The sequence below is a fragment of the Triturus cristatus genome, chromosome 7 (genome assembly GCF_964204655.1).
Source record: "Triturus cristatus chromosome 7, aTriCri1.1, whole genome shotgun sequence".
Classification (NCBI taxonomy): domain Eukaryota; kingdom Metazoa; phylum Chordata; class Amphibia; order Caudata; family Salamandridae; genus Triturus; species Triturus cristatus.
The window spans coordinates 639,980,189-640,005,548 of NC_140590.1; the positions used below are offsets into that span (position 1 = coordinate 639,980,189).

At 49.6% G+C, this 25,360-nt stretch overlaps 1 protein-coding gene across 3 annotated transcripts in view; it reads left to right on the top strand.

The window, feature by feature from the left end:
• HELZ (helicase with zinc finger) overlaps positions 1-25,360 on the top strand; it is a 2,003,166-nt gene that overhangs the window by 1,398,072 nt on the left and 579,734 nt on the right. For all 3 annotated transcript variants that reach the window (XM_085617266.1, XM_085617269.1, XM_085617268.1), the window contains exon 23: positions 8,023-8,227. In XM_085617266.1, the coding sequence (XP_085473392.1) occupies positions 8,023-8,227 (205 nt within the window). The remainder of the gene's footprint in view (positions 1-8,022; positions 8,228-25,360) is intronic.

The window sequence follows — 25,360 nt, forward strand, 5'->3', positions numbered from 1 at the left end:
GTTGCCCTTCACTGTTGTGAATTGTGCTTGCAGTCTCTCTCTTCTGCTATGGCGTTGTTTTTTCACATGCTTTCTGCCTCCTGGGAGGATGTCGCCTTAGCTGGCAAGGGTGTTCCTCAGAGCTCTGCTCTTTCACTGCTATGGCTTTCACCTCTATGGCTTTTTGTACCTTAGTGCTTGGCACTTTTCCAACTGGTGCTGTTCCTCACCTTTCGTTTCTCTCTTTTCTATTTCACCGATTTTTCGCACACTGTTCCCATACTCTCCATAGTTTTGATTGTGATGGTTCCGCGTTGTGGCGCGGAAAAGTTCTCCGAAGAAAACTGATGTCAGCGCACCGGGGTGGGGCTTATGTGACCTCGCTGACGTCACGCCCGCGGACGACGTCAGGGCGGAGTCACGTGGTACCGCTCCCCGGCGGGCAGAGATGCTGGGGCAAAGAACGTTTTCCGGGTCCAGTCTCACGCCTGGGGATAATTCCCAGCGGCCGACTTACATCCATTCCGGGAGGTGAGCCCAGCATTTCTAGACCTTTCATGTTTTTTTTAGTTTCTTGATTGCCAACACACCAAGCTACAATCCTGCTTTCATATATTCTTATAGGCGTCCAACCTTGCAGGTTTCTCACGGACATTTTGAATTTGAATTGCGCATATCTAGCAGGTAATCTATCTGACCCCACAATCGTTGTTCGTTTTGGCATTGTTTGTATTACAAAGCTCATATGTACTAGAATTCGGTTGTCCTTTGCTTCTTACACAGATGGCACCACGCCGTGGAGTTGTGCTATGTAAGTGTTTTGGAGAAAAAAACTTTATTCCTTGTAGAACATAATCACAGTGGTGAAGGGTGCATGAAGTGTGTATACATCACATTAGTTTTTTTCCAGCTTTAACAGATATCTAATGTGCATTCATTTGAATATAGTCTCCCTCTTCTCTTTTCTTGCAGAAAACCCCTGATGAAGGGACTTTAAGTCCCGAAATGCATTGGGTAGAAGTGCCGTAACAATTTTACGGCACCTAAAAGAATTATGCTATGTGAATAATTCACAAACATTGTATAACTGTGTTTTTGCATTGGGAATTTATTTTTCAAGATACACATGTATGGATTTTGTTTATGATGTATAACAATGTTTTACATTTGCAATAAATCGAATTGAATGTTTAAACCAGTACAAGCTGTGCAGGTTGCAGTCCTAGTCACCTTCTCGGGCCCAGGCCACCTATCTTGTACATTACATATATGCTCCGTAGGCATAATAGCAACCGTGCACGCATACCATTACATCTTGATTAAGTTATTAAATTGAGTGCGCTGTCCTCCACACTTTTCTTGGCCAACTTCATTTTTAGCCACTATTACAAGGCCCTTATGAATACTTCGATGGTTAGCCACTCTGTAGCCAGACAATATAGACCAGCCTCTTGTGGTCCTAAATTTTGGAAGAAACACCCAACGCTGGAAAGCTTTGTGATAATGGTTCATGGCCAGTGAGATCTTGCCGACCGCCCCACAGGACCTCAGGGCTTCAATGGCCAAAACAATTTAAGGCAGACATGATGCAGCAGAGTATGTTTTGCAGGAAGGTCTGGACACCATCGACTGCCTAGGCTATGCCATTGGCACCAGTGTACTGTTTCGAAGGCACGCCTGGATGCTACCAGCCAGGTTTCAATGGGATGTCGAAGTGTGCCTTATGATTGATCAAGACATTTTGGATAAAAGCTGGCTCTGGAGCAATACAAGAATAGTTGTGCCACAGCTTGGTCTACAGGATTATTGTTCTCAGTCAGACGCTTCCACCAGCATTCTAGAAAGTGTAGGGGCTATACCAACAGAGGCTTAGTTTAGCTAGAACGTCAACCTTCAAAGCTGGTGCAACTGAAAACTTGGCCCTTTCAGGGCAAGGGCATGGTGGCAGCTGATGTTATTCACACCTGCAAGGACAGCAGTCCTTCAACTCTTCCTCCCCTGCTGCAGCTGTTCCCAAGCTGCTTTGCTTTGCCCTCCCAGTCTCACAACCAGACTTTAGGTAGAGGATACAATATTTCCTCCCTTGCTGGGAATCTACCATGTCAGACCAGTAGGTTTTACAGATTGTTCAAAGGGGCTATTCACTGACTTTCGTTTTCTCCCCATCTTTTATTACCACCACCAGGTGGTTTGCGGCAGTCCGCCTTTCCCTCTGGGTCAAATCCTCTCTGCTTTGGTTCTAGGGGATTTGATAGTGTGGCAGGATGCATATTTTCGTATACCCATCTAGCAGTCCCACCGATGCTACCTTTGGTTTACAGTTGGGTTGGAACACTTCAGGTTTGCTGAGATGCTCTTCAGCCTATTCTTGTCACCTCAGGTGTTCACGAAAGTGATTGATGTGGTTGCACCTCATCATTGGAGTTCAGGGATGCAGGGATTTCCCATACATCAACTGATTACTCAAGACTGGCTCATCACAGTATGAGACAAACCCCTACCAGACAGTGGGCAAGTCTTACTCCTCATGGGGTTTTCAATCAATTACCCGAAGTCCAATCTAAACAGGTGACCCATGTCTTGGACTAGTTGTCGCACTGAGAATTACAAAAAAGTGGTGGTGGAGCACTTAAATTGATCTCATGCACACACTTGAATTAATCTTGGGCACTGGCAACTATCCGGGCTGCATTCCGTGCCATAGCTTTTTTCCCCACTATGCCACCTCAATCTGGAACCAGCCATATGCAAATCAATGTTGGTCTTGATTCAGTGGTAAAGGGCCAGCCATAACTGGTATGGCACGCTCCCTCTGAACCAGATCTGTTCTTAAGTGGCATATGGTCAGTTCTGATTTGCATAAGGTGGGCATAGTGGGTGAAAGCCTGTGGGCTGGAATGCAGTCTGAGTGATCATCAGAGGCTGAGATTACCTCAAGCATTCCATCCATCAGATAGTTGCTTGTTTCAGTTGATGTCCTAAGTTCAATAGATGTGCCCAGATGTGGGTCACATTCTCAAAACTGGTCTGGGGTTGCTTGTTTTATTTCTGGTGGGGACACGCTAACCTCAGATTCATCACCTTAGAATATTCCCCAGGTGTGGGACTAGATCTATAAAATCTTGCACAGCACTCTGGTAGGTGGTGTCAGTGGCTCCAGATAGGAAGTGGCGTGCCTGGTGCCTGTATTGGGGTCAGGCTGATGTCAGTTCCTTTCTTTCCAGGCCAACAGCGCGCATCCAGAGATCTAGCCTTTTTCTTTAACCACATTTCAACCTTTTCGTCGACTCTGCATGAGCGATTGCTTTTTGTGGTAGGGACATGTCCCCCAAAAAACACACGGATTTCTAACCTTGTGGGGAATGTCACAGAATGTCTATTTCTAATCCCTACTTGGTCTGTGTTTGGTGCCTGGGGTTGGACCATGACCCACAGATCCGGGAGCGATCCATGAAGCTCCTAGCGATGCAGTACAAGAAAGTACTGCATCATTCCTGGTCTCGATCCCGAAGGAAGATTTTGGGCACAGTCTTGGAGTCTGTCTCGTAATCGGTTGTCCTCCAAATCGAAGTCATCATGCGCAGCCCGTTCTCCTGTCCGACTCAGATATGGAATTGCATTAGTGCTGTTTGACCTTGACTCTGTCACCGACTGGACCACGTCAGTTAAGCGGGATTTTGGGGGTCACGATGATGACGGCTACAGGTTCATGACTCATCTGAGGAACTGGCTCACCCCTACCATGGGGACAAGTATTATGAGGCACTGGGTGATGCCAGTGGACTGGACATGTCTCCAGATTCTGGCCTGGTTTTACCTCTGGAACCTGCTACAGAGGAAGCAGCATTCTTCGCTATGACTCTTCCGTCCAGGTCAAGACCAGTGTCTTGACAGAGGTGCTACAATCGGGGCTGTCCTCTGCAGAGCACCTGCTTGCTTTCAGTGAAGGCCTTACAGACATCCTTATGGGACAAGCCCTGCACAGGTGTTCCACTGCACAAGATGATTGCCTGTCGCCATTGCTTGCTCCTGGAAACCCAGCTTTCCTTACTCAGCACCCGATCCCCGACAGCCTGGTGGTGCAGGCCTTAGCCACCAAAATCAATTCTCAGCACATACCCTACCACTCCTAACAGACACTAAATCCAAGAGGCTGGACACCTTTGGAGAGAGACTTTTCTGTTTCACCAGCACCAGCCTAGTATTGCGATCGGTGAACACTGCTTGCATCTTAGATCAGTACACCCACAGCTTGTGAAACATGGTTGACCAAGTGCTCCCCATGGTCTCGGAGGAAACCAGAGCCACACTCAACCAAGCCATTCTTGATTGCTGGGACGCAGCAAAGTTCACCATCCAGTGTGGCTTGGACACCACCAACTTGCTGGGCAGGGCCATCGCCTCCACAGTGGCACTTTGCTGCCACACCTGTCTGAGATCAGCTGGCTTCTTGGGGGCCGTCCAATTATCTCTGATGGACATGCCTTTAGATAGCGCCCGTCTGTTCGGTGATAAAACTCATACAGCACTCAAGCACAATAAGTAGATTTGTGTCACTTCCCTGTCATTGGGATCCTTCCTGGTGCCGTGCCAACCTCACTCCTCCTTTTGCACCTTCCGTGGTTACGGCGGGGACTCGCAGTTGCATCCGCAATACCAGCCATACCCCAAGATAATCAGGCATCCATGTCTCTTCTTGGCTGAGAATGTGGCACTTAAAACCAGCTTACTGTCCAGTCCCCCTGTCCCTCTTGCTGCCGCAGCCTCCAAGTGCGTTTTCATGCCCTTGACACAGCATGGTCATTCTGTGGGTGGCAGGATAAGGCAACACCTGCTCCAATAAGAAGCAATAACATCAGAAGATGGGTGCTTCAAATTGTCTAACTGGGTACGCCCTTCTATTTATTAAAACCACCGCAACCTTTTTCAGATCTGCTGACGATAGAACACCTCTCCTTGCTATGTTAGGAGGATCAGACTCTTCTGGCCAAGGTTTTCATTCTGAGGGTACCTACATCAGAAGTAGGTAGTGGTTGCCATTTCCGCTAATTTCTGGTGCCAAAAAAGGATGGCCTCTGTCCTGTCCTAGATCTTCGCCCTCTCAATTTCTTCTTACAGAAGCTGAGATTCAAAATGCTCACCCTGGCCCAGGTCTTGTCTACCCTGGATCCTAGAAACTGGATCATAGCATTGGACCTCCAGGACGCATGTTACCACATTCCTTCCTGCAGGCCTACATGCGTTACCCTCAGTTCTCCTTGAGACTGGAGCATTTCCAGTTCACTGTTCTACATTTTGGTCAGACCAGTGCCACTCTGGTGTTCATGAAAGTGGTGGCATTAGTTGCTGCATATCTCTGGATGCCAGAGGGCCCAGTGTTCCCCCTACCTTGACGACTGACTGCGGAAGGCAGGCTCGCCACAGACAGTCATCACCCACCTCCAGATTATGGCGAACCTCCTGCAGTCACAGGGGTTCACTATTAACATGCTGCAGTCACACTTGACTCCTAAGATGCTCCCTTTTATCAGAACCATTCTGGGCATGGTGCAGTTCCACACTAATCCTCTGGAGTGGAGAGTCTGGGCTATTCAGGCTATGATCCTGATGTTTCATCTTCAGTCTTGGATTTCAGTGAAACTGACTTTGAGGCTACTTGGTTTGAGAGCCTCCGTCATCCTGCTGGTGAAACACACCAGGCAGTACATGTCCTAGTGGTCCAGCTCTCTTTATAGCTCTCGTGGGCTTTGTCCACCTTGTCGCCAAAGTGGCCAGAGCCATCTAAGAACATATCCATTAAGGAAGATTCCTAATCTCCAGAGAAGCCCATAGATCTCATCCAGGCATATCTTTTGACTGTCACTCTGATTCCATTTGCCTAGGCACTCTGTTGTATCTAACCAATTGTGGACATTGAATTTTGTAGTGCTGCAGTCATCCTGAATAGCTTGTGTAAGGTTAGGGCACAAGTTATCTGGAACACCAGGTTGTACCTGAGTGACACTGAGTGTTTACTGAAGACCTGCTGGGCGCAGCACCAGGGAAATCTCTATGACCTGGTCCAGATTTCAGAGGAGACTACAAAACACCAGCAGTGGTGGTTGATAAACCATGATTGAGTCACCGGGAGAACCCTCTCCAGAGCGGACTGTGGTGACCGATGCATCACTTCTGGGTTGGGCTGACCACCTCAGATCAGAGGGTTCTGGTCCATGTCAGTCTCCTAGAGCTGAGGGCCATCTGCCTGATCTTGAAAACCTTTCTCCCATCCATCAAGGGAAGGCCGGGCCAGGTGTTCATGGACAACACCACAGCCATGTGATATTGCAACAGAAAAAGCAGAGTGGGGTCGTGAACCCTGTGCCAGGAGGCCCTGCTCCTCTGGACATGGTGTTTTAATCGTCTTGGTCTTGCAGCACCTGGCAGGATTTCTGAACCACCAGGCAAACAAACTCAGTTATCGATACCTTGCAGATCGATAATGGCGTCTGCATCTGGAGGTGGCAAAAGGTTTCCTCTGCGAATGGGGAGATCCTTGACTGAATCTGTTCGCCACTGCTGAGAACACACAATGTCAGCAGTTTTGCGCGTTGGAGTTCCTAAAGTACATCTTGCTAAGACGCGTTCCGTTTAGAATGGCACTCTGGACTCCTTTATGGATTAGATAAGAAGCACCCTACTGAAGGCTTTCCGGCTCATTCCACTAGAGCCAAGGCTGCTGCTACTGCATTAGCATGCAGAATGCCTGTCCTAGGCATCTGTCAGGCTGCTACTTGTGCGGCAATCGTCACATTTAAAAAGCTCTACTGCCTAGACAGTTAGGTCTGTCATGACTGGCATTTTCCCCCATTTGGTCCACCTGGAATTTATGGTGAAAGACCGTTTGTAGGACCAGCACCCGAGGAGGTACTGCTATGGGTCTGTTCTCAAGGTGAAGAAACTGTGGTTTGAAGTATCCACCAGAAGAACAAATGTCTTGCCTTATGTCACGCTCTTTAGATAGATTCTGCAGATTCCTCATCGAATCTCTCCGGTCTGTGAATTGGTCCCCTTCTCATACAAAAACTTCCCAATCTTGAGATCTGCACACTGGTCCTATCAATTTGTCCGAGGATGTGGACAGTCTAGAAAGCAACTGATATCAGTGTGCATGGGTGGCCTTTTTATGCGAATGTGCTTACCACTTCCAGAGCGGAATAATGTTGGGGCAGAGCCTCAAGGCGCCACTTCGCAGAATGCAGGAGAGCTGCTCTGAAAGTTTCCTGATCCATTGTGACGCCTGGGGATTATTAACAAGGTGAGTAATCTATGGTTATCGAAGGTAAGTAACTTGTTCAGTAGAACTCTGGGATATTGGTACCCTTGATTCATTTATGTCGAGATGCTTTTGCCATTGTACTCTTATCTACTGACATGGCCATTTTTCAGGACAAACCCCTACCAGAAAACTTTGTCTTACCCATCTCTGCCCCCCTCAACTGCTGGCATTGTTGTGTTTGGGTGGGGAAGTGAGAGTAAAAATACATAACCTATTGCTCTGTTACCAGTCCCTGTTGATCCTCCTTCGCTTTCTCACACAGGAAGTATATAGTCTGGGGCTGTTTGGAGTGGGAGTCAAGCAGTAATAAATCAGAAACTCGTGTCCCTTTATCTCTAGCCTATTCTGCAGCTCACAGGTTTCTTTCCCCCAAGAAACACTGTTAGCGAGATTCCAGACCTCCTCCAGGCAAGAAAACCAAGTTCACAATTCCAGGGGGTACAGCATGGAAACAATAATGTTTCTGAACTTGCCAGGGGCAAAAACAAATAGTCTATGAAAGTTAGAATAGCAAGGTTGTGTTAAACCCCCTTTAAATGACCTGTGACTCCCATGCTGTGGTTTTCCACCTATTATTAGACCAACAATGAATGTGCGAGGATTGTTTGGAGTCCTTCACAGATAACAGTATATGCACTTTTTAAAAACGTTATTTGTTTGACCTAATAAGTCTTATGATGATCTTAAAAAATGAGGACCTATGTTTTTGTCATCCATTTTTATAGGAAATTTTGGGAGCGATTTATCACAATATGCCATGACAATGAAAGCCTTCATGGTATCACATTTGAACAGATCAAGTCTCAGTTAGAGGCTCTTGAATTGAAGAAAACCTATGTTCTCAACCCACTAGCTCCAGAGTTCATACCACGCGCATTAAGGCAGCAGCATTCTGCAAATGTGAACAAGCAGCACCAGCAATCACCAGAGGTAACATCTAGCTGATAATGAAAGTTGGCAGGGAGGTGAACTGAAAATGAAATGTGTGTTGAGCGTGTTTCCTAGCTAGCCGGCACTATACTGTAATGGTTTCTTACAGTATACCTAAGATTGTTTTCAAAGTGACCTCAAGTAAAATTCACAAAGCTTGGATGTAATTCTTAAAAAATGTGTAACATTTTTTACCATTAAACTACCTGGCATATACTGAGGGAGGGGGACATTTGTAAAGGCTCCTTTGCCATTTATGAATCTGTGATTTAGAGCTGGCTGAACAGGCTCATTAAATGTACAACTCTCAAGTCTTATGGCTGCATTAGAAAGGATAATTTTGTGATATTTGAGCATGCTGTCTCATATTATATTTAAATTTGGCTGTTCCTCTGGCACGATCTCCTTGTGCTTCTAAACAAGCTTTCAACAATTTCAGCATGAAACTATTTTAATTGCCCTTATAATTTTATAGAACAAGTTTCCTGACTAAGTGCAAATATCTTTTGAGTCTTGTGTGCGTAGGATGATAAATTCATGTCCATTGCATTCGGTGCTTAGGCTACCTGCCCCCAACTCCCAATTGGTGAGCTGTGATCAAAAAAATCAAAATGTTCTCTTGATTGCCATGGGAATGGTCTGGCCCTACTGTTTGGTTTTTAGGGATGGGATGCACCCAGTGCCAGGAGGGGTTATTCCTCCACACCCTTTTTTACAGCTATTCCTGGGGTCTAGCGGTATTTCTGCACCCCCTTCCCATATCTCCCTGTGAGAGCACACTGAAAGCAAATCCCCTCTCTGCCATTGGGAGGAAGGGGACGGGGGGGCCGTTACCAGAAAGACTTTTGGGACTCTAGGGTTCAGCGTAGTGGTCTCAGGCCAGGATGGCCCCTAACCCATTATATAAAATATGTATATATATCTATCCCGCACATCCAGTGAGATTTCTGACATCCCCAAATCTCTACCTCCATGCTTGGATTCTACAGACTGTGTTTCGCAGACACTCCTAAACAAGATCAGTTAGGTTTTCCGCAATGTACATGCATCGCTAATGGTTGTGCCCTTTGATGGATCGTGGCAGTTAAGGGAGAAGGCAGACTCCACTCTGAAATGTTTACAAGAACACAGAGATACAGCATGCTCCTTCAGTCTGCCCTGCAAAGGATTTTCCTCACCAGTTCTGAAAATGTTGGGTCTGTTCAATTGGGCTGGCATATAGGCAGTGACAGCATTTCCAGCCAATAACGCAGCAGACCGGCCATTCCGTTCTGGGCAGCAGACTCAGAACTGGGAGACAGACCACAGGCCAGCAGGGGCACTTGGCCTTCAATTTCTCTTCCCCTTCTATAACGTAGTGGTGGGGCAGAATTCAACACTTATTCCCAGGTTGGCAGTACATCACGTCCGACAAAAGGGTTTTGCAAATTTTTAAAAGCATCTGACCCAATATTTGCCCGCAACAGAAATAACTTCAGAATTGCAGCTGTTCAAACTTCTCTAGATAGGGTATTGGGATCTGTGAAAGGTGGGGTTATTCTCGATATTTCCTCGACCCGGAAAAGTATGTAGGCCTCAGCCTAATTCTGTCTCTCTTGTCCCTGCATGCCGTCGTGCAGAAGGACATATGCAGAATTCCCACATTGGCTCAGATTGTTTCCTTCCTGGATTCTCTATGGTGTCCCTGTGCTTACAGGACCTTTATTTTCATATACCTGTTCTGCAGTCCCACAGGCGCATTACATGTGGTTCAAGGTAGGCCAGAAGCATTTTCAGTTTGCTGTGTTCCCCTTCAGCCTCACCAGTGCTGTTTGGGTGTTCACATAAGTGATGGTCGTAATCAATGTCCAACTTTGGAAGTCAGGAGCTCCTATATTGCACTACCTCGATGACTGGCTTCAGAAGGTGGACTCGCCGCAGTCAACCGCCAACCACCTCTGGATGATGGCAGAACTTCTAACATCATTAAGGCTCACCATACATGAGTTGAAGTCCCACCTGATGACATTTCAGATGATTCCATTCATTGGGATGATCTTGGACACGGTACAGTTCAAGACTTCCCCTCCGCAGCAACGAGTGCTGGACATTTGAGCTTTAATCCAGATGAATCAGACACAGACTGGTGTCAGGATGACTTCAGATGGCCGTACTTGAACACCTACTGTGGCCCTGCCTCCATCATGAAAACTAGTTTGAACTGTGCTTCACTGTTCGTTCACAGACTTTACAAATTCTCTTGAAAAGCAAATCCACTTCGCATTCCCTTCCAGCATTTACTCGTCAGCTGCTAATGCTTTATGGTACTTGTTTGCCTTACCCAAGCGTGAGAAGGCTGGAGAAGAGTCTTTTGGTGAATCTTAATTTACTTAGAACTTTTTCTTACCTCTTCCAGCATGTTCAGGTGCTCCCTTGCATGAATTCCTGCCTTATTTCAAAATGGAGATCTGATCCTTGTTCCATTACGGAGGTTTGTTTGCCTTCACTCTTCTGCAAATAGTTCACACCTGCCTTCACTGTTCTGCAGCTAGCTCACACATGTTCTGCGTCACTCTGTGAAGGTGTGAGCTGGAAGAAGCGATTTAAGACTGACTTCTGCATTCACAGTTTGTTCTTAAACTGCCAATACTGGGAGCTACTGCTTTCTGGGCTAGTTGATTGCACTAGTGATTCTTTGAAACCATGAGAAGAATTCTGTTTCTTGCTTTTTACAATGTTCTGGTTTCTTGTGACTGCCCTGTGCAGCATAAAGCTTTGTGTTTCTTCCTTGCTTCACATTCTCACCTTGTTTCTGCTTTTATTTTATATTCTGATATCCTTAATTTCTGTGTTTTTTCCTGTTGGGTTTCTGGCCACTTATTTGCCGAGGTGGCAATGGGTCCCTTTTCTTGTTCCCATTTACAGTTCTAACCCTCTTTTGAATTCCTTTATCTAATAGAGACTTCTAGCTGCAGATTCCTTACCTTTGAATTTCCCTGGCGTCAGACTGGATCCGGAAACTGTTGCATGGGCGAAACCCCTGCGTGCTATTTTGTGGCTCCGTTCGGCTCAGCATGGCGCTGTTGGCGCTGGATAGGACGTCACATATATAGGTGCCACCCAGGCACGCTGACGTCTGTTACTTTTTACTTTATCCACGGCAGAAGCACAGAGCCATGAAGTGAACGGACTAGTGTGTGTCAAAACTAGGCCCCTGTTAAGGGAGCAACCCTAGTCCTATAGATGAGTCTGCAAAGTGGGGAGGCATGCGTGGGTCTGTAAGGAATCTGCAGCTAGATATTGTCTCTACCAGATAATGTGTTACCTAAGGTAAGTTAATTGTTCATCCGAAAGACTTCTGGCTGCACATTCCTTACCTTTGAATAGATACGCAAGCCATTTTTCCTGGCGGTGGGTTGTGGACAAATTACTAGACTAGAAAATCCTGCAGGACCGAACAGCGAAATGCCCATCCCTGCGGACCCGACTGTCCAGCAGGTAGTGTTTAGCAGTGCGGTGAAGCCCACATTGCAGCCTGGCTGATGTTGAGGACTGGCAGTCCATGAGCTAGCGCTGTGGTCAAAGTCTTCCCCCTGGTAGAATAGACTTGTAAGCCCTTCTTAGCCAGGGCATAGCAGATCTTAATACAGATAACGACCCGGCACAAAATGGTTTGTTTCTGCACTGCCTTACCTTTTTAAGCTCCCACATAACCCACGAAGAGTTGGCTGTCCACCTGGAACTCTTTTGTGGTGTCAAGGTAGAGCGGCAACGCTCTTTTTGGGTCCAGACAATGGAGACGCTGCTCTTTCTTAGAGGGATGCGGAAGAGCAAAAAAGGTGGGCAGTATGAGAGACTGGCCCAGATGGAATGAGGACACCACTTTGGGAAGGAATGAGGCTCTGGTACGAAGCACCTCCTTATCCGATAATGTCGTGAGTTAGGGAGGCTTGGATGATAAAGCCTGCAGCTCACTCACCCTCCTGGCAGACGAAATAACATTAGAAATCCTGTTTTGATGATAAGCAACCGAAGGGGACAATTATGTAGTGGCTCACAGGGACCACACTTGAGGAAAGTGTGAACTAGGTTAAGATCCCACTAGGGCATAATGAAGGGCGTAGGGGGAAACCTGTGCAACCCCTTTCAGAAACCTACTTACAATAGGGGACTTGATTACAGAGGGTTGGTTAGTCTGTCGCAGGAAAGTAGACAGAGCAGCCAGATAACCCTAGAGTGCGCCCAAAGCAGATCCCTGTTGGGCACGGGTAAGAATAAAGAGGAGTATATCAGAAAGAGGCAGAAAGAGGGTTAGTAGACCTTTCTGTACAATATTTTACAAATTTTGCCGACCCAGCGGCAGGCTTATATCGTCTTGGTGGAGGGCCGCCATGCTGCCAAAATGATCTTACAGACTTCAGGCGGAAGGTCAAAAGCTATCAACTGTCGCCGTTCAATCACAACCCAAGTAGTCTGAGAGATAACCGGTTAGAGTGGAGGACCCTCCCCTGCTGCTGCAACAGAAGATCCTCCAGGGGCAGTCTGATCGGAGGATCAATGTTCATTCGACTCGCCATGCCCTGTCCGGAGCCACAAGAATGAATTGGGCCCAGTCCTTCTTGATCTTCTTGAGAACTCTGGCCAGAAGTGGTATGGGCATACAGGAGGCCTGAACACCACTCGCGTCAAAAAGCACCACCGAGCAATAGCCGCCTTGGAAACTCCAGCGCGCAATACTGCTGACATTATGGGTTTTCTACGGTGGCGAACAGATCTAACCAAGGCTCTCCTCACTGTTGAAAGAGACCTTGCACCATCTTCGACTGGAGTCCCCATTTGTGATCTGCTAGGCATTGATGGCTGAGTTTGTCCGCCCAGGCGTTCCGAGAACCTGCCAGGTGTTGAACCACAGGGGTCATGCCCTGCTGTTCCAGCCATGTCCAGAGCCGTAAGGCCTCTTGACAAAGGGTCTATGACCCCACACTGCCCTGTTGTTGCAGTACCACATCGTGGTAATATTGTTCGTGAACACTTGCACCAACCTGACCTTAACAGAGGGAAGGAATGCTTTCAATGCAAGCCGGATCACCCAAAGCTCAAATAAGTTGATGTGGAGCCTCGACTCCGCCGGAGACCAGAGTACTCTAATCTTCACCTCTCCCAGATGGCTGCACCATCCCAGGAGTGATAGATCTGTCACTACTGTGAGACCTGGTTGGGTAAGGGAGAGGGGTCTGGCTCTGACCCAATTGCTATTCATTAGCCAGCACAGCAGGTCTTTTGCAGTTCCCTCCAAGATCTGGACCATGTCGGAGAGATGCCCTTGATGCTGTGCCCATTGAAACTTCAGTTCCCACTGCAGACCCCGCATACGCCATCTGGCGTGATTTACCAATAGGATGCAGGAGGCCATGAGTCCGCGCAGCCTCAGTCATTCTCACCAAAATCCAAGATAGAGGCTGAAACACAAGTATCATAACCTGAATATCCTGGACTCGCTACTCTGGAGGGCAAGCCCGAAACTGCACTGGGTTCTGAACAGCTCTGATGAAAGGTAGCGTCTGAGAAGGAGTCCGGTGCGTGTTTATAGTGAACACCAGCAAATGCAGGAGGTCTGCCGTATTCTGGAGGTGGAAGACAACAGTCCGGGGCGAGGAAACCTTGAACAGCCAGGCATCGAGGTAGAAGAAGACTGGAACCACAAACCTGCACAGATGAACCTTTACCACCACCATCACCTTGATGAACACCCAAGGGGTGCTGGGAAAGCCAAAGGGGAACCATAGTGAACTGAAAGTGCTCATGATCTACCTTGAACTGCAGGCAACGCCTGTGGACCAGCATGATGGGAATGTGAAAGTACGCATCTCTCAAGTCCAACGCTTCAAGCCAGCCTCCTTGGTCTAGTGCGGGTAAGACCTGAGCAAACATAAGCTTCTTGTATTTTTCCTTTGTAAGGAAGTGATTGACGGTCCGAATGTCTAGAATAGTATTAAGACCCTTGTTCTTTTTGAGTATCAGAAAATAGCTTGAAAAACAACCACTGCCTACTTCTAAATTCTGAACCCTCTCTATAGCTTGCTTGGCCAGAAGAGCTGTAACTTCCTCTCTGAGTAGAACGAGATGATCCTCCACCAATCGTTTTTAAGATGGCGGTAAAGGAGGAGGAAAAAATAGAAAAAGAAGGGAGTAACCATCCTGAATGATAAGCAAGACCCATATGTCTGAAGCTATGGACTGCCAGTGGAGATGATGTGGTATTCTTCCTCCAACTCCACATCCATGGTATTGCAGAACCAAATTAGGAAGGCTTAGAGCCTTCGGCTGCCGCGGGGTGGGTGGCAGGCGAAATCTGGCTACCATTCATACTAGGTCGTAATGGAACGCGTCCACGGCCTTGCACAACTTGGGTCATCTGTGCAGGACAGTGGCGTCTGTGCAGGATGGTGGCTGACGCAGTTCAAAACCCCTTCCATTGCCATGTAAGGTGCGAAAGGCATACTGGGGACGAGGTGTTACTGAGAGGCCCAGGGACCTGGCTGTAGCCCACAAATCCTTGAAGCACTCCAGCGCAGAGTCTGCCTTCTCTCTGAAGAGACTTGTCCCATTGAAGGGCATGTCCATGAGGTTGGCCTGACATCCCCTGAGAAGCCAGATTTTCTCAGCCAGACATGGTGTCGCAAGGCCATCGTTGACAAAACCTCTCTACCCAGCTAGTCAGTTGTATCCAAACCACACCTAATGGTGAACTTTACTGCCTCTTTCCTATCTTTCACTGACTGGGAGAGCATGGCACAGGCCTCCAACGGGACATGCGGCAGCACTTGCACAACCGTTTCACAAGGGGTGTGCAAGAAACAGCCCAATAGGCACGTGGTGTTCACCAACCGCAATGCCAGGCTGGTGGAAGAACACATCTTCTCCCCAAGCGTGTCAAAACTCTTGGATTCCCTGTCTGCGGGGGCGGAAGGGAATACACAATAGGATGTTGATGCTTGGACCACCAAACTCTCAGGAGTAGGATGTTGACTTAGGAAACTTGGATCATCTGTTGAAGAGCGATGGTGGTGTGCTATAAACCTAGAAGGTTTAGTAAGGTTAGTGCCTCATTAAAGGGCAAAAGGGGTTCAGATGAGGGAGCCAAAGGCTGAAGCACTTCAGTCAAGAGATTAGTCTTGGCTTGCACCGAGGGCAGTTCCAGGCCAAGGACCTCTACCACCCTATTTACCACTATAATATAAGAGGCTTTCTCCTCTGTAGCCACAGTAGGTGGAGAAAGCATACAAGTATCTGGAGAGGTGTCCAGAGCACTGGCCTCCGCAAGATCTTCATACCAGTCCAATTCCTCACCAGGATTGTCTAACTGTTGTTCTAAAGGGTTCAGAGACCCCTCCCACTCATCTCCCATGTCTGAAACCTCTTCAAAATGTACAATCAACAACCCAGAGCCTCTTGATTTAGTCACTGCCAGAGTCGACACCGACCCACAACGATCCAAGTCATCTGGGATCTGAATGGGCTAGAGCTGGGAGCATCCTCTTCGGGACTGGTGCCAGGTAAGGTTTCGTTGACACGACCGGTGCAAATCCAGATCCAGCATCCGATCCTTGAGACTCCACCGGCACCATGGCCGGAGCCATTGGCGTGGAACCAGTTGGGCCCTCCTCCGACCCTACGGGGCCCAAAGGCGCACACTTAGTGAGCGGGGGTCACTCCGGCTCCCAGAAACAGGGGGGCAGCGTGGAGTCGAACATGGCTTCTGCTCCACAGATCCGTGCGTGGAACGGCGATGTTCCTCCCTCGTCAACTCTCAGAGGACGAGGCAGAGTTGAAGTCTACCTAGTGGTCTTTTTCTTGTGCCACTTTCACAAGTGTCCTGAGGACCTCGAGTGCGACATAGAGAACTTGGGGCTCCTGGAGCGGTCCCATGACCTTCTCTTCTTCGATCGAGACCTTCTTGGATTCACACTTGATGGTGCTACTCCTTCATAGACCGCTCCCTCAAGGCCTTTGGCACCATGGCCTGGCAGTCCGAGCACGACTTAGTCGTGATCAAGCTCGAGACACCATAAGAACACAAGATGCAGGTATGTGACCGACATGGCGCAGTGACCGGAGACACGGTTTTAAACCTACCCTTCTAGAAGACATCCCTCGACATTCAGAGAAAAATTCCTTGACAAAACGTCGAAAAAAGTCTGCAAAAAAGACAGAGGGGTAGCTCTTCTCCAGATCAGTGCTAACTGGCACAGGAAAAAAAAGACTTGACGTCTGCGCGCCTGGGTTGTGCCTCTATAGGTGACTGCGATGTCACTTCCAGCGCCAATCACTCCACCTCCACGTGGAGCTGAACGGAGCCACCCAACGGCACGCAGGAGTACTGCTCACGCAAAAAGTTCTGTATTCAGTGTGATACCTGCGAAATTCAAAAGTACGGAATCTGCAGTTAGAAGTCTTTATCAGATACAGGAATTCAGAACAAGGGTAGAACAGTAAATGAGAACAAGCAAAGAGGACCATTGCCATCTCAGCAAAAAAGTGGCCAGAAATTCAACAGAGGAAACACAGAAATTATGGATTTCAGGATTTAAAGAAAGGCAGAAACAAGGTGAGAGTGTGAAGGAAGGGAGAAACACAAAACTCTGTGCTGTGTAGGGCAGTCACAGGAAACCCGAACATTGTATAAAGCCTTACCCCTGCCTCCTTAGAGTTTCCCTGTACCATCAGGCTATTTCTTGTTCCTGTGCCTGTTTGGGTACAACATGATCTTCAACCCAGTATTCCTGTTTTCTGAAGTTCTGTTCATAATTCCTTGTCTTGGTTTTCTCCTTATTGTTTTGTCTGTCACTTTCTAGTTATTCTTTCCACTGTTTCTGTTCCCTTCTAAATTCGGTCCACTGACTGTTGCAGTCCAGATACGTTTAGTGTGACACCTCAGGCTTTGCCTCCATTCTGATCAGGTAAGGGAAATACTTCTGTTGCGTCCAGGCACTTTGGAGTCTTACCTGTCTGTGTTCTTTTCAGTCCTGGTCCACCTTGCACCAAGTACAATAGTCTTTAACAGCAGGCCCAACAACAACTTCTCTGTATGATTGTTATCTGATAAAGACTTCTAGCCACAGATTTCTTACGTATGAATTTTTTCTCCAGGCATCGGACTTGATCTGTAAACTTTTGTTTGGGTGAGCTGTACCCCTGTGCGCCAGTAGGTGGGTCATCCGGCACTGTGCGATGGTTGCACTTGTGCCGGAAGTGATTTGTGGAGTACCTATATAGGTGCCACCCCAGCGTGCTGACGTCAGTTTATTTATTTTCATGCCAGTCAGAGCAAATCCAGAGAGAGCTACCCCCCAGGCCCCGTTTGACTGATCCTTTTTCCATCTTTTGTTGAGGATTATATGAGACTCAGTCTCCTGGTGTGAAGAATGTCCACCTGAAAGTCAGGTTTTAAACCATGTGGCGTCTGTCACCATCAGATGTTTGGTTTCTCTTTGGTGTTTTGAGTGCGATCACGATGCCAAGAAATTCGAGGATTGGCATGCATCCTAAAATGCTGAGGGAGAGGTCCCTCAAGTTCCTCTCTGCCCAACGTTGATGACTCTGCAACACTCGTCGTCCCGTTCCAAGTCATTGGGTAAGCCCCACAAAAAGAAGACAAAGTCGAAGAGGTCTTTGACTCCGCCACACCAATCTTCGAATGAGTCGTGGGGCTGTCAGCACTCGAGTCCTAGCTCTGTCGTGGAGCGTGCGCGCGGGCTGTCTCCACTACTCCCTTTGTTTTTATAAGCCGGAGCGACCCTCACCCATCTCAAATAATTTTATGAGGCCTTGCACCACACATTTTGGCATCCAATCCCTCTGGAGCGCCCTTGGGCCTCACAGGTCTGGAAGGGGCCCCTGCTGGGCTTCCGCTGGCAGGCTTTCCCTTGGTGCCAGAGATCTAGTGACAAATCCAGAGTTGCTCAAGTCGAGCTAGCGATCACTTTCCTCAGGGCCTGCTCCAGTGCTGATGACCCCGGTGCCACAGATGCACTGTGGTGGTGCCGCCCCCATTAGCATTCCCAACTCAGACATGGAGCCGGACGGACTACCGGCTTCTGCGCTGACCGGGGAAGACTCCCCCTGTCAGAGCCAATGCCTTATTCCTACGACAGGCCTGGATTAGGGGATGAATGGAAGGAGTCTTCAGACCATTATGGTACCGGATATTGGAAGAACCTAAGGATTCCTGGTATGAGGATCTGGCGGATACCAGTGGCCTGGTCTCCCCCTACCGTGTCATCATTGTTAGTAGTGGTGGTGTGGAAGGCGGCTGAGATTTTGGACCTTACACTGCCCTTGGTGGCAGTCAAAACAAATGTCTTGATGGAAGGGCTTCAGCTGAGAGTTACCCCCACTAAACTAATACTTCCATTTAATGAAGCCCTTACTGACGTCCTACATGGACTTGGTCCAAGTCCTGTACTGGGAACTTGTGCATAGGACAATTGCCCACTGCCATCTCCCCACCAAGGGACCCCTGTTTCCTCACCCTCACCCCGGAAAGTTTGGTGGTTCAGACCTCCACCTCCAAAATCAAACTCTGTGCATTACCTATCAGTCTACTGGATAAGTAATCCAAAAGGCTGGATACCTCTGGGAAAAGGATGTTCTCTTCCTTCTGCCTGCCTGTGCGGTCTCCTGGAAGTGCCAAGGTCCACCAAGTAGGTGACCTCCCCATTTCTTTCTAGGATAGGGACAACTCCCTTTGTCCTGGGCCCTAGTTGCCACAGGATCCAAACCCATACCTTTTGCCCTGGCTGAAACTCAACCAGTGCAGCCGTATAATATAGACTGTTGCTTCTGGAGCTCTCAGCTTGCCTCAAGATTGTGGGATGCTTTCTCTAGATACTCAGCCATTCTTGAACGAAGGCCAAGAACATAGTCTAATATGTCCAGTTTGGGCTCTTTGAGAGGCTTCTACCAGCCTTCCTTCACCAGGCTCATAGGTCCCCTAACAGGATGGTCAAACAGAAGCTTAAAGGGACGAAAGCCGACTCCTTTCTGTGGCACCTCCCTGTAGAGTAAAAGCAGGCATCATGACAGGACATCCCTTCTTCTTCTGTGTTTTTCAGGGAGGCCCCTGATCATATCTTTCTTGGTCTTGTTAAACCTTTCAACAAGGCCATTGGTTTGTGGGTGATATGAAATGATGAACTTGTATGTCATCTCACATTCTGCCCATGTGATTTTAGGTAAGCAGATATAGAGTTTCTACCTCTATCTGAAACCAATTCTTAAGATGGCCCTGGCAACTGCAGGTGCAGTAACAGTCTTAAGGGTAATTGCTTCAGGATACCTGGTGGCATGATCCACTACCACCAGCATAAATCTGTTTCCTGATTTGGTCTGCAGCCAGATTCATCTTGGTCCTCCCCAAACAAACCCACATTGTGCCCCACCTGAGAGAACTCAGCTGGCTCCCCATCCAGAAGAGTTGCCATTTTTAGATCCTCGCTCACGCCTACAAAGCCCTCCATGACCTAGTATTTGCCTACATCAACTATCGACTGAACTTCCACCAACCCACTAAACACCTGCGTTCCTTTTCACTCGCCCTTGTGCACACACACCTTGCATCCATAGAAACTGCAGCGGAGGCTGCTCCTTCTCCTACATCGCTGCCACGATCTGGAAAGACCTTCCTCTCGAGCCCTGGCAGAGACTTCAGACTTCTCTCTGGCAGACTTCAGAAAGAGACTCAAGACCTGGCTCTTCATCAGAGACACAGCACACGGATACCCCGAGGGGTGACAGTGCTGAGCTTACAAATGCTTTTTGATTTGATCGATTGCTGTTTGAGGGTCAAGTGGACCAACAATATCAATCCTTACCCTTTCAAAGGGAACACCAACAACTGCAAGTGGAATTAAGGGAGGCCTTTGGTTTGATACCTGTCTGGCCACTGGCTTGACAGGTAACACAGGAGTTACAGAACTCCTTCACTTTCTTGGACATATTGGGCCAGCAGAAGTGGGCAACCAACCTACTCCATGTATCTGAAAGAAACAGTAAGTTGTAGATTCCTTACCTAAGAATTACACCCAGGCTTCAGACTGGATTCCGGAAAGTCTTTCGTCAGCAGTACCCCTGCGTGTCGAAATGTGGCGTCGGTTCGCTCTTCGCTCGTCATTGGCGTTGTAGTCACCAAGATGACGTCGCGCTAGCTGCATAGACGCCGCCCTCGCGCGCTGACGTCAGTTCTTTCTTTTTCCGCACCAGCCAGCGCAGATCCGGAGCGAGCAGTACCTCCAGTTACTTTTTGACTGACTTTTTGTCGACTTTGTCGACACCCTTGTTTCTGAGTCTATCAACTCTTGGTGCACGAGAGATGCCCTGTTTCAGGGCCCACGGTACCTGTAGCCGACTGATGTCGGTGACGGATCTGCACCGCGTGTGCCTCTTCTGCCTGGAACGTGACCACGATCCCGTCGTGCCCTGACTGCCGGACCATGAATCCGAAGTCTTTGCGAGAGCGGCCCGAAAGCTTCTCGAGGCCCAGCAGTCGAGGGACCAGTCGTGGAGCCACCACCATCAGTCTACTCCCAAGTATTCGCAATCTACAGTTAAGTAGATGGACAAGAAGTCGTCGAAGAGGCATCGTCGCTCTTCGACTTCTCCTCGTCGGTCGGTCGGCCGATGTGGGTGGTGCCCCTCCCGTGGCTCGGCGTGCGAGTCCGAAGGGTCGGCTCAGAGTTTCCCTCCCTTCCCGGGACGACCCCTGCCCAGCTTTGCCAATTTCACAAAGCAATGCATGACGTCGTAGGGCAGCCCGACTCCGCTGGCGCGCCTTCGGGCCCCGCGGACTCTGCTCGGGGCCCTGGGTCTTTAATGCCGGCAGCTTCGGCCCTTGCACCGCAAGGTCCCCTTGGATCCAGTCCTGGATCCGGATCGGCGCTGGTCGACCTCATAACACCGGCGCCAAATCCACCGCTCACCGTCCGCAGCCGATGCCGGTTGCGTCCCCAACCAGCGTCGACCCCGGCCTCTGCCGGATCCGGACACCGACGGGTACTTTTGTGCCCTTGTTCTACCCTGGCTCTTTTAGATTAGATTGGCAGCCAGAGGAGGGTGAGGAGGACTGGCAGGGGTCTGGAGACCCTTTAACTGACGAGTTGGGCTGTGAACCAGACTGGAGAGAGGAACTGGGGTAAGCCAGTGGTTTGGATACCTCACCATACCTTGGCATATTGTCTCCTCCTACCGTAGCTACGGAGGAGGGAGGGTCTTGCGCTGTGGGTTTGCATAGGGCAGCCGAGGCTCTCAACCTCGACCTACCTACATTGACAGTCAGGACTAACCTCCTGACGGAGGTGCTTCAACTGGCAGCGAGCTCTTCGGAGCCCCTGCTACCTTTTAATGAAGCCCTCACCGACATCCTTTTGGGCACCTGCTCCAAGCCCAACACGGGCTCCGGTAAATAGGATGATTGCCCGATTCCCGGCTCTGGGCGACCCCACTTTACTCTCCCAACACCCCACCCCTGAGAGCTTGGTGGTTCAAGCCTCCACCTCCAAAGGCGCATTTCCTAACGCACCACCTGATAGGGAATCCAAAAAGCTGGACCATCTAGGGAAGAAGATATTTTCTTCCTCCAGCTTGGGACTGCAGTCTGTAAACACCGCATGTCTGTTGGGCGGTTACACCCACTCTGTGTGGGATATGGTGGCGCAAGTGCTGCCCCAGTACGCAGCAAAGTTTACCATCTGCTGTTTGGATACCGCCGACTCACTAGGCAGGACGATTTCCACGTCAGTAGCCCTTCGACGCTATGCCTGGTTGAGGTTGACTGTTTTTTTTAAGGGGATGCCCAATCCCCTCTTATGGACATGCCCTTTGATGGCCGTCGCCTATTTGGCGACATGGCAGAGAACGCACTGGAGATCTTTAAGGACTCTCGGGCTACGGCCAGGGTCTTGGGCCTCTCCACCACCCGTCCTCCGCAGTCTGCCTTTTGCCCCTTTGGTGGCTACGGAAGGGGTACCCTGCCATGTCCTGCCCAGAGCCACAGGCCAGCGCAAGCTGTACAGCCCCATCGCTGCTGGGGGCGTGGGAACCACCGTTGTGGTTCTGGGGGCCAGTGGGCGGGCCAGTCCACCACGACCCCCCCTCTGCAGCAACCTCCAAACCCCCCTAGTCTGACCTTTCAGTGCTACCAAACGCCAGTGGGTGGCAGGATTCGCCATCACCTCCCCCACTGGCGCACCATCACGTCAGACAGGTGGGTTTTGCAAATAGTCCAAAGGGCTACTCCCTCCCCTTCGAGACTACCCCTCCATCCATGCCACCTCATTACCATCGGAGGATCATCTGACCCTTCTCCAACAGGAAGTTTTGGCACTCTTAGCCAAGAGAGCCATCAAGCGAGTTCCTTTCCCAGAAGTAGGTCGTGGTTTCTATTCCCACTACTTTCTGGTGCCCAAGAAGGGCAAAGGCCTGCGTCCCATTGTGGAACCCAGGAATGTCAATCGCTTCCTCTGAAAGGAGAAGTTCAAAATGTTGACGCTAGCTCAGGTCCTGTCTGCCCTCGACCCTGGAGACTAGATGGTAGCAATGGACTTGCAGAACGCTTACTTTCACATCCCCGACCTGCCGGCCCACCGGCGTTACCTGCGGTTCATGGTAGGCTACAAGCACTTTCAGTTTACCGTGCTCTCCTTTGGCCTTACCAGTGCCCATCAGGTGTTCATGAAAGTGATGGCGGTGGTCGCAGCTCATATGCGCTGATCAGGGGCTCCAGTCTTCCCCTATCTCGACGACTGGCTGTTGAAGGCGCTCGCCCCAAGCTGTCGTCTCCTACCTCCAGACTACGGCAGACCTCCTGCATTTGCTGGGGTTCCCTATCAACATGCTGAAGTCACACCTGATCCCCACTCAGAAACTCCTTTTTATCGGAGCGGTTCTGGACACAGCGCAGTTTCTGGCTTATCCTCCTGAGCAGTGAGTCTGGGATATTCAGGCTATGATTCCAATCTTTCAGCCTCTATCCCTGTTTTCGGTCATAATGACCCTGAGGCTACTGGGTCGCATTGCCTCCTGCATCCTGCTGGTGGACTATGCCAAGTGGCATATGCAGGCTCTGCAGGGGGACCTGAAGTTCCAGTGAGCACAGCATCAGGGCAATCTTTCCGATTGTGTCCAGATCTCGGAGAGCACTGCTCACCAGTTGCAGTGGTGGCTAACTAACCGGCATTGGGTCAATGGCAGATCCGTCTCTCTTCCCCAACCAGAGTTCACAGTGGTGACTGATGCATCGCTGCTGGGGTGGGGTGGCCACATGGGAGAGGCAGAGATCAGAGGCCTCTGGTCTCCAGCGGAGTCCGGGCTCCATATCAGCCTTTGGGCGATTCGTCTTGCACTAAAAGCATTCCTTCCCTCTGTCTGGGGAAGAGTGGTGCAGCTGTTCACAGACAACACCACCGTCATTTGGTGTTGCAACAAACAGGGCGGGTGCGGTCATGGACCCTATGTCAGGAGTCTCTCTGCCTTTGGATATGGCTGGAACATCAGGGCATATCCCTGATGGTTCAACACCTGGTAGGTTCTCTGATCGTCAGGGCAGACAAACTCAGCGGCATGTGTATGATGGATCACGAATGGTGTCTTCACTCGTAGGTGGTGCAAGGTCTCTTTCAGCAGTGGGGAGAGCCTTGGTTAGATCTATTCACCACCGAAGAGAACGCACAATGTCAGTAGTTATGCGCGTTGGAATTTCCAAGGCGTCACTCGCTAGGTGACGCTTTTGGTCGCAAGTGTAGTTGCGGCCTTCTATACGCCTTTCCGCCTATATCACTTCTGCCCAGAGTGCTGAAGAAGATCAAGCGCGACCAGGCCCAAGTTATTCTTGTGGCCCCGGATTGGGCACGGAGAGTCTGGTATCTCGAGCTATTACACATGGCCAGCGATCCTCCAAATAGACTGCCTCTTCGGGAGGATCGTCTGTCGCAGCAGCAGGAGACGGTCCTCCACCCGAACCTGTCCTGCCTCCACCTCCTTGCATGGAGATTGAGCGGTGACAGTTGACAGCTTTCGACCTTCCTCCCGAAGTCTGTAATGTTATCTTGGCAGCCAGGCGTCCCTCCACTAAAACGATATACGCCTGTAGATGGAACAAATTTGTGGCATGATGCACAGCAAAGTCTGTGGATCCCCTTTCTGCCCCCCTTTCAGTCAATCAATCAGGAAATTGTAAGCGTGCTACTCACCCGTGAGGGTCTCAAGGCGCTGAGAGGGGGGGGGGGGTCCGCAGATCTGTTTAGCTGAAGAGCCAGGTCTTGAGGGTCTTCCTGAAGGTGTTCAGGGAGTGTGCAAGTCTGATGTCTGTCGGTAGCTCGTTCCAGGTCTTGGCTGCAATGAAGGATCTTCTGCCTGCTCTGTGGATGCGCGGGGTTTCAGCTAGTGCAAGGTAGGAAGATCGGAGGTTTGTTTTGGGTATGTGGAAGTTGAATCTGTCGTTGAGGTATTTGGGTCTGTTGTTGTGTAGGCATTTGTAGGCGTTAGTGAGGATTTTGAAAGTGACTCTTTTCTCCACAGGGAGCCAGTGGAGACTTCGTACGTGTTGGCTGATGTGTTCAAGTCGGGGGATGCCTAGGATGAGTCTGGTGGCGGTGTTCTGTATTGTCTGGAGTTTGCGTAGTAGGGACTTGTTGATGCCGGCGTAGAGTGCGTTACCATAGTCCAGTCTGCTGGTGAGGAGTGTGTGGGTCACTGTCTTCCTTGACTCAGGGGGGATCGACTTGAAGGTCTTGCGGAGGATGCGGAGAGTGTTGAAGCAGCTGGAGGTGACGGCGTTGACCTGTCGGTTAATGGTGAGTGATGAGCCGAGTACGAACCGAGGTACTTGCCGTGGTCTGACGGGGTAGGTGGGCTTCTGAGGGCGGTAGGCTACCAGGTGCTGTCCCATGCAGAAGGGGTGGTACCGCGGATGAGAACTTCTGTCTTCTCGGCATTGCTCTGCAGGCAACTGTTGGTCATCCAGACTGCGACATCTTGCATTCCTTTCTGGAAGTTGAGTTTGGCAGTGGTGGGGTCTTTGGTGAGGGAGAGGATGAGCTGGGTGTCGTCGGCGTAGGATACAATGTTGTTGTCGGACGATGGCTGCGAGGGGGGCCATGT